This window comes from Triticum urartu, chromosome 7 (genome assembly GCF_003073215.2).
Source record: "Triticum urartu cultivar G1812 chromosome 7, Tu2.1, whole genome shotgun sequence".
NCBI lineage: Eukaryota > Viridiplantae > Streptophyta > Magnoliopsida > Poales > Poaceae > Triticum > Triticum urartu.
Window position 1 is genome coordinate 688,455,615 of NC_053028.1, and position 9,719 is coordinate 688,465,333.

General features: G+C 43.3%; 1 protein-coding gene across 2 annotated transcripts; it reads left to right on the plus strand.

The window, feature by feature from the left end:
* The first annotated feature begins 1,502 nt into the window (after window positions 1-1,502).
* On the plus strand, window positions 1,503-4,881 carry LOC125523220 (actin-related protein 2/3 complex subunit 3). Of its 2 annotated transcripts, none has more exons than XM_048688271.1 (6): window positions 1,503-1,709; window positions 2,698-2,775; window positions 2,866-3,021; window positions 3,774-3,882; window positions 3,975-4,244; window positions 4,601-4,881. In XM_048688271.1, exons 3-6 carry the CDS (start codon window positions 3,019-3,021, stop codon window positions 4,741-4,743), a joined length of 525 nt encoding a protein of 174 aa, XP_048544228.1. In that variant the 5' UTR covers window positions 1,503-1,709; window positions 2,698-2,775; window positions 2,866-3,018; the 3' UTR covers window positions 4,744-4,881. The 2 variants fall into 2 exon arrangements, with proteins under 2 accessions (XP_048544228.1, XP_048544229.1); XM_048688272.1 differs by having other exon boundaries at window positions 1,517-1,709; window positions 2,938-3,021.
* Window positions 4,882-9,719: the final 4,838 nt, after the last annotated feature.

Below are 9,719 nucleotides of genomic sequence, written 5' to 3' on the forward strand. Positions count from 1 at the left end.
TGTTTTGATGGTTGCATGAACCAAATAAGCTCTATGCAATCAGTTGAATTCTCATAACATGAGAACACCATTTTGTTTTCTCTCTTTTCTAAATCACTACACATGCATGATGAACAATGATGCTCTGTATTCATTGTAGCTATTAAAATTTTGGGGAATATGGTCTCTTTGTAAAGTCACGGTGGCTGTCCCCCGACAAACTCAAGCCTTCTTGGTTTGCACGTATTTGCCTTCTTTATTTTTTGAAAGATTGTCGATGAAAGTGCATGCAATATCCAACAGCATAGCCGAGTGCGAGTTTGACTTGGAAGCAATTCAAACATGGTTCCTCAATTTTCATTCATTTTTACAAGTCTCACAAATGATTCCACTCATGTTTGAATGCATTTGCCCAAAACATTCAATCACATTTTGATTATCTTTAGATACATTTGACACGCATTTCAAACATTTCATGCGATTGAACAAGTGTATGAGATAATCCACTCAACTTCCATAATAGCTGAGCACATGCAACAAACATCCCAGGCAATTCTTTAAACCTACCATTTGTCCATTCCCATTCCAGAAAATATTTTTAAATTTTTGAACCAGGTTTCGCTAAGAAAGTCAGACCATTCATATTTGAATTAATTTTGGATACATTTAGCGGGCATTTGAGGCAACTTTCAATCAATCCAGTCATATTTTTTTTACGAATAACAGGATCACTCGACATGCATTACACACAAATCTAGTTGAATTTCATATGCCCCAGCACACCTCACGAAAATATATATAACATAAATTTCAAAAGCATTTCAAGCGCATTTGAGTGTAATTTCAAAACCTTTCCATAGAGATTCTAGAGCCATCACATGAATTAACCTATTCAGACATCTTGTAAAACCGAGTCAGGTTTCTCCTAAATTGTGATAAAATAGAAGGAAAAGGAAAAAAAAAAGAACACCTGTGAGATCAGAACTACTTATTATATAATTAACACTTGTTCAAGGAAAAACAAATCTTTTTTTTCCTCCCGTAACTCTAGGCGGCTAGACAAACTCTCCCCTTCAGCTTTCACCGGTGAGCCCTCCAATTCAATCAACCGTGAAAAATCTCTACTACTTAAAAAATCGTAAGGTTCCCATTTCACCTTTCCTCCCATCACCCCTTCGTCCAACCTTCCCCGTATAATAATCAATTATATTAATTTACTTACCTTATGAACCAATTTCATTACAATTTACTTACAAAACTTTTGATCAAAATATAAGGTAAATTACAGGCAGATTTGATGAACATTTATTTACACAATCGCATATTATGGGCAGATAAATCACTTCTTATCAAAATATATGGTAAGTTACGAACATAATTTAATGATGCGTTTATTTACACAATATTTACACAATTAGTACATATTATGAATAGCCAAAACACAAACTAACATAGTAAAATATTTATATCTGCATTGTTCTAGTAACACCAACATCTCATTAGGGGAAAAAGCACCGACTGCCCAAGGGGAGGGCGGGGGCCGACGCTTCGCTCACATCGCCAGAACGCCTGCGCCTTTTCCCTTCTTCTTCCTCTCTCTCTCTCTAAAAAGAAACGCCTGCGTCTCCATCCACGGATCCACCTCCCGCCCCCGCGCGGCCCCGCGCGCCGCCGCTCGCCGGAGCCCGCCTCGCTGCCCCTGTCAAACCCGCCCCCAATCGTCAACTGTGGTAAGCGCCTCTCTACCCGCTCCCTCCCCCCTTTCAGCAACATTCCGATCCGCTCATTCGCTCCGGTCGTCGCGGGGCTGCGCGCCGGCGATCCGGTCCGGGTCTCCCTACCCTCTCTTACCAATCCCGCGTCTCCGGTTAGATCTCCCGGGGCAGGGGTTAACGCTCGTCGGTTGCCGACTGTGGATGGAACAGCCACCCGCAACACGTCGGTGAATCTGACCCTCGCCCTTTCTTTTTTCCCCATTCCGCGTGGAGGTCATCGTACCTACCGCCAGCCCTGGCCCTGGTCCAGTGTCTGCTCTGAATATATGTATGTTAGGGGTTTGTTTGTTACAGTAGATTTTAATCTGACGAAGTAACCGCCCCGAATTTTGATTCGAGAACCGGGCTTGAGGCTGTGAAGAAAGCATTTCGCAGTCAATCCGTCCGTGTGGTTATTGGGCTTGATTGCCCCTTGATTTCCTTTCAATCATCTTCGGTGTGATGTCTTTGATGATGTGAATGCAGTCACAGCCATTCAATTTATTACCTGCAAGTTTGCATCTGTTAGAGCATCTCCAACAGCCGCCCAATGCGCGGCGCCTAAAAAACAGGTTTACAGCGCGCAAGTAAATTTTTTTAGGGCGCTACAAGACGTTTGCTCCAACAAGCGCTGCAAAATATGCTGCACGTGCGAGTCCAACGGTCCCAATCAAGCGGTCCCATCTGCAGCAGCCCAGAGTTTGCAGCACGCGCGACCGGGCGCACTAAATATGGTGCGCGCGATGTCTTTTTGATGCGTGCGCTGCATTAGTTATAGCGCGCGCGCTTTTTGTGCGGTTGCTGGAGATTCCAAACCGGGTCCGCGCGCGCTAAAAGCAGTTTTTATACCGTGCGGCGCTCATATAGCGCTTCTGTTGGAGATGCTCTTAGTTGCTGCTGCCTTTTGTGATTACCATACCAGTCCAACTTTTTTTTTATAACACAGCTTGTATCTTTGATGCAGAGCCTGAATTGCTAGCGGACGACAGGGGGCGTTAGTGAGCTTCGGAGGGAACTATTCAGAGCCAGCCAGTCTTCTTCTGTAAGTGCTTTCCTACAACTCCTGCTTTCGTATGCAGTCTGTTGAAGAACCAGCTCAGTATCCAGTTCCCTTATTATTTGTTTTGTTTAGGTTCCATAGTTGCACTAGGGCGAACTTCCTTCTTTGGGAACCGGTCTCAGTCCCATCCTTCCTCACTACCAGATAGACGGCACTCAGGAGATCTATGCAGGTGGAGTTCCCTGTTTGTCTGCGGTGCACCGTACCTGGCAGTCCTTTGTAGCCATGGTGAGTTACTTGCCATCTCCTTCTCCCAGACCTTGTCATTCCTTGGACGCTATTGTCACCGAATTTGGGCAGCCAACGGGTCTGACTTGGCCAAATTGGAAGCGAAGTTCTGTTTTGAGCGTTAAGTTGGCACATAAAGATTGGTGCCATTTTGGATGTGCTCTGTTTTTCATTACCGAAGCCGGTACTGCTACACTAACCTGTGCAATGCACCTCAACACCTCATTACAAAATTCCTGTTTATATTTTCTGGTTACTTAACAGAGCATGTTTGGGAAGGTCCTGGAAGCTGATGTTAAAGTAGAGCCCCAGATAATTCTAGTTTCATATCATCACAGTTTGCGATCCATAATACTCCCTCTGTTCCAAAATAAGTGTCACTTGACTGTTTTTTTTTGTCCATCCTCTGATGGAGCTATATGACACTTCCATTTGCAAGCTAAACTTATAAGCCATATAGTTGTATGTTGTATTCTGCTTATGCCAGTCAAGGTAGTCCAAACAGGAGAAAGTTTAATAAGGTGACATCAATCTTGTGGTTCAGAGTACTTCAGCTAGAGTTACTCCTTTAGAAACACCTTTCATGGGTTTAAGTGTTTAACGAAGGTAATATCGATGGTTGCAAATAGCTATCAAATGTGCTCATCGCTTGCTTTAGTTTCCCATGCTAATTTTGTTGGTTCTAGTTTGGTCATGGTTAACGTTAACTATGCAATATCTGAGCACCATATGCATTTATCCCTCATGGACAGGTTTATCACTCTAGTTTCATTGACGATGATGGGATCACAAAAGCCTGTGGGTGTCCTTTGCTTCCACTAAAAACTCATATAAAGGGCCCAGCCCCAGCCGCGGATTCAGGTGCCGTTACAACATCATACACATTTATAATGATGTAATTCCATTCCTGTACGACCATGTCAAACTGCTTATTAACGTTGATGCTATTACAGATAAGGCGGATATAGTTGATGAAGCGATAACTTTCTTCCGAGCAAATGTTTTCTTCAAAAACTTCCATGTCAAAAGCCCAGCAGACAAATTGCTCATCTATCTGACATCTTACATCAATATTGCCTTGAAAAGATTAGAAACCTGCCGGACGCTGGCTGTCGGAACTAAGGCAATCATTAACCTGGGGTTGGAAAAAGTTCCTGTGCCTGGGGAACCAGGGTTTCCATTCCCTGGACTTTTCACTCTCCCCCAATCTGGGGAGGAAGCAGGTATATATAGCTCCATCAACTTCAATTGCATATCTGCACGTGCATAGACTTTTAGTGAAAGTAACTAAGCTAAACTCTTCTCTGCAGAAGTTGTTTGCTTGGTATTTCACGTAATTTAGTTCTTGAGAGAGAAAAAAGTACTCCCTCCGATCCATATTACTTGTCGTTCAAATGGATGTATCTGGATGTATTTCAGTGCTAGATACATCCGTTTGAGCGACAACTAATATGGATTGGAGGGAATAGTAGTCTTTTATTCAAGCCTTAGGCTAGTTCAGCTATAAATTGTTAGACACCGACCAAGTCTAACAGCAGAATATTCTAACTCCCATGGATTGTGATCCTCTCTAATGCAGAACTGTTGAGGAACTATCTGAAGCAGATAAGGGAGGAAACGAGCGGGAGGCTGCTCAACTGCGCATACAGGGCTAATGGCACTCCAAACAAATGGTGGTTGGCTTTTGCAAAGAGGAAGTTCATGAACGTTGTCATCCTTTAGAGCGTAAGCATATCAGCAACAGCTTAAGAGGCGTTCGTGTAAATCCTGATTGCACCTGCACATTTATTCCTCCGGTGATGTAAAGATTCTTTCTCTTGAAGACTTCAAGTATACAATGCTGAAAACATTTTCTGGCAATGCACCTGCTGTTATCGTGGCCTTCACTGGATGAATCCTTCATGTTCTTCCTGTGGGTCTGGCCTGAAACTGGACCGGGTTTACTGTCGATGCACTGTTATGCAGATTGGATAATCTATCTCGGTTACAATTCTTATGATTGGTATCGGCGCCATAATGTAGGTACGATGAACTGGCTAGTTAGCAAGTATTTATGGGGACCAGGTTAATGGCCTGACAAGCGCATTTGGACCTTGTTCAGTTTTACGGTGATGCAATGGTGTAGTTGAAGTTTCCAGCGTGCTAAGCAGATAAGTGCTATCTCCTTTAAGCACCGCACCAGGGATGCAATCGTGTGACACACACTCCTGCTAAATATATTGATTCTAAGTCTAGTTTTGGGATGGTGACCTCCTGGCTTTGTTTTCCCTTCAGTGTCGAACGATGCAACTCTCTTTGATATTTAATAAGGGTCTATCTAGGGCACATCTAGATGACATTTAAATGACTTAATCAAGTATAAAAAGAAAAAGAAAAAAGAAAATACCCCATGAATCTCCGCGTAAGATTAATGACATAGGATTTAGATGTGCAATACTCATGGCATATCTAGATATGCTTTAGCAAAACTGATAAGTTTGAAGAAATTATTCAAGATTTTTAACTTTTTTTTCATTTCTGCGTCCTTTCAAAATAAATTGCAGGAAATTTATGAAGCCTTCTTATACTGTTTTTCAGTAGAGAACGGCCATATGTTCCATTTAAGTTTGATATTTCATTATTTTAGAAAACTAGCATGTTGGTGCCCTGGGATGACACAGCGCTGTTTGTGAGATGACTGTAAAATCAGGAATAATGTCGGAGGCGAGGGTAAATCAGGTAGTATTAGGTGAAGTGAACAAGATCAGGTGACATGAGATTATAGAATCCATAGAAACTGGTTCTGATAGCAAACCTTGAGCATAGTTTGGACTAGCCTACAGTAAGGGTGGGAGAGATATACCAGTTCAGGATACTACACTAGTAGAAAAAGGGTCAAACGTGAAGCACATTAGTGCCGGTTTGTATTTGAGCCGGCACTAATATATACATTAGTGCCGGTTCCAACGGCTAGCCGGGCCGCTTTCATTAGTACCGGTTCGTGGCGAACCTTTAGCACCGGTTCGTGCTACGAACCGGTACTAATGAGAGTGGTGGCAGGATGTTGTCAGACGGGGGCCCCTCCAGCCCCTTTAGTACCGGTTCTTGGCACGAACCGGTACTAAAGGTCGTCCTACATAAACCCTTCGTCCACCCGAGCTCGCTCTGTTCTTCCCCTTTCCCCTCTCCTCTCTGTTCTTCCCCTCTTCCTCTCGAGCTCATCACACATTTTGCTCAAAATTTGTCAAGATTTGAAGGCCCCCATCCATTCAAATGATCACAAAGGTTAGCAACTTTGTCCTTTCATCTCTCATTGTTAGATTAGCTCTTGCAATGCTTTATATAGTGATTAATTTGTGAGTTTAGTAATTTAGGAGGATATATATATATATGTGTGTGTGTGTGTGTGTGTGTGTGTGTGTGCTAGTATTTGATTTATATGCAATTTGAGGTCAAAAATAACACTTAGTTTGCATATGTAGGTGTGGTTTACTTAGTGCCTTCTAAATCTCCGTCGTAACCACCGTCGATCGCCCGCACCGTCCCGTCGCCGGCACCACCTTGTGGTGAGCCTCTTGTTCATGAAATTTTATATAAAAATTGATATTTGTGTGATTTGGATATATAGTTACTCGTATAATTATCTTACCCGTATGTTGTTTGTTATACATATAGTGCCATGGTTTTGATATCCGTCCCCGTCGGCCCTCGTCCTTGTTATGATTCGGATGTGGTATATATATTCTCTTTTAAAACTAGTTGCATTTCGTGTTTATGACAAATTATGCCCATCAAGTTGACATAGAAATTTTTTCTAGGAGGTATGTGAACCGGAAATTCCAACCGACCCTATTGTCGAGAGGTTAAATTTAGTTGAAAAAGAAAACGAGTACTTGAAAGAAAAATTGAAAAGAATTGAGGGGGAGAAGATGGAATTGGAGTTGCATGTTGCCGATGTCGTCGATGATCACAAGATCATGTTGGGGAACATAGTAATTTCAAAATTTTCCTACGCACACGCAAGATCATGGTGATGCACAGCAACGAGAGGGGAGAATGTTGTCTAGGTACCCACGCAGACCGACTGCGGAAGCGATCACACAACGTAGAGGAAGTAGTCGTACGTCTTCCCGATCCGACCGATCCAAGCACCGTTACTCCGGCACCTCCGAGTTCTTAGCACACGTACAGCTCGATGACGATCCCCGGGCTCCGATCCAGCAAAGCGTCGGGGAAGAGTTCCGTCAGCACGACGGCGTGGTGACGATCTTGATGTTCTACCGTCGCAGGGCTTCGCCTAAGCACCGCTACAATATGATCGAGGTGGAATATGGTGGCAGGGGGCACCACACACGGCTAAGGAACGATCTCAAGGATCAACTTGTGTATCTAGAGGTGCTCCCTGCCCCCGTATATAAAGGATCCAAGGGGGAGGGGCTGGCCGGCCAAGGGTGGCGCGCCAGGAGAGTCCTACTCCCTCTGGGAGTAGGATTCCCCCCCCCAATCCTAGTTGGAATAGGACTAGGGGAGGGGGGAGGCGCGCGGCCACCTTGGGCTGCCCCTTTCTCCTTTCCACTAAAGCCCACTAAGGCCCATATAGCTCCCGGGGGGTTCCGGTAACCTCCCGGTACTCCGGTAAAATCCCGATTTCACCCGAAACACTTCCGATATCCAAACATAGGCTTCCAATATATCAATCTTTATGTCTCGACCATTTCGAGACTCCTCGTCATGTCCGTGATCACATCCGGGACTCCGAACTAACTTCGGTACATCAAAAATGCATAAACTCATAATAACTGTCATCGTAACGTTAAGCGTGCGGACCCTACGGTTCGAGAATAATGTAGACATGACTGAGACTCATCTCCGGTCAATAACCAATAGCGGGACCTGGATGCCCATATTGGCTCCTACATATTCTACGAAGATCTTTATCGGTCAGACCGCATAACAACATACGTTGTTCCCTTTGTCATCGGTATGTTACTTGCCCGAGATTCGATCGTCGGTATCCAATACCTAGTTCAATCTCGTTACCGGCAAGTCTCTTTACTCGTTCCGTAATACATCATCTCGCAACTAACTCATTAGTTGCAATGCTTGCAAGGCTTATGTGATGTGCATTACCGAGAGGGCCCCAGAGATACCTCTCCGACAATCGGAGTGACAAATCCTAATCTCGAAATACGCCAACCCAACATCTACCTTTGGAGACACCTGTAATGCTCCTTTATAATCACCCAGTTACGTTGTGACGTTTGGTAGCACCCAAAGTGTTCCTCAGGCAAACGGGAGTTGCATAATCTCATAGTCATAGGAACATGTATAAGTCATGAAGAAAAGCAATAGCAACATACTAAACGATGGGGTGCTAAGCTGATGAAATGGGTCATGTCAATCAGATCATTCAACTAATGATGTGACCTCGTTAATCAAATAACAACTCTTTGTTCATGGTTAGGAAACATAACCATCTTTGATTAACGAGCTAGTCAAGTAGAGGCATACTAGTGACACTCTGTTTGTCTATGTATTCACACATGTATTATGTTTCTGGTTAATACAATTCTAGCATGAATAATAAACATTTATCATGATATAAGGAAATAAATAATAACTTTATTATTGCCTCTAGGGCATATTTCCTTCAGTCTCCCACTTGCACTAGAGTCAATAATCTAGATTAAACTGTAATGATCCTAACACCCATGGAGTCTTGGTGCTGATCATGTTTTGCTCGTGGAAGAGGCTTAGTCAACGGGTCTGCAACATTCAGATCCGTATGTATCTTGCAAATCTTTATGTCTCCCACCTGGACTAGATCCCGGATGGAATTGAAGCGTCTCTTGATGTGTTTGGTCCTGTTGTGAAATCTGGATTCCTTTGCCAAGGCAATTGCACCAGTATTGTCACAAAAGATTTTCATTGGACCCGATGCACTAGGTATGACACCTAGATCGGATATGAACTCCTTCATCCAGACTCCTTCGTTCGCTGCTTTCGAAGCAGCTATGTACTCCGCTTCACATGTAGATCCCGCTACGACGCTTTGTTTAGAACTGCACCAACTGACAGCTCCACTGTTTAATGTAAACACGTATCCGGTTTGCGATTTAGAATCGTCCGGATGAGTGTCAAAGATTGCATCAACGTAACCTTTTACGGTGAGCTCTTTGTCACCTCCATATACGAGAAACATATCCTTAGTCCTTTTCAGGTATTTCAGGATGTTCTTGACCGCTGTCCAGTGATCCACTCCTGGATTACTTTGGTACCTCCCTGCTAAACTTATAGCAAGGCACACATCAGGTCTGGTACACAGCATTGCATACATGATAGAGCCTATGGCTGAAGCATAGGGAACATCTTTCATTTTCTCTCTATCTTCTGCAGTGGTCGGGCATTGAGTCTGACTCAACTTCACACCTTGCAACACAGGCAAGAACCCTTTCTTTGCTTGATCCATTTTGAACTTCTTCAAAATCTTGTCAAGGTATGTGCTTTGTGAAAGTCCAATTAAGCGTCTTGATCTATCTCTATAGATCTTTATGCCTAATATGTAAGCAGCTTCACCGAGGTCTTTCATTGAAAAACTCTTATTCAAGTATCCCTTTATGCTATCCAGAAATTCTATATCATTTCCAATCAGTAATATTTCATCCACATATAATATCAGAAATGCTACAGAGCTCCCACTCACTTTCTTGTAAATACAG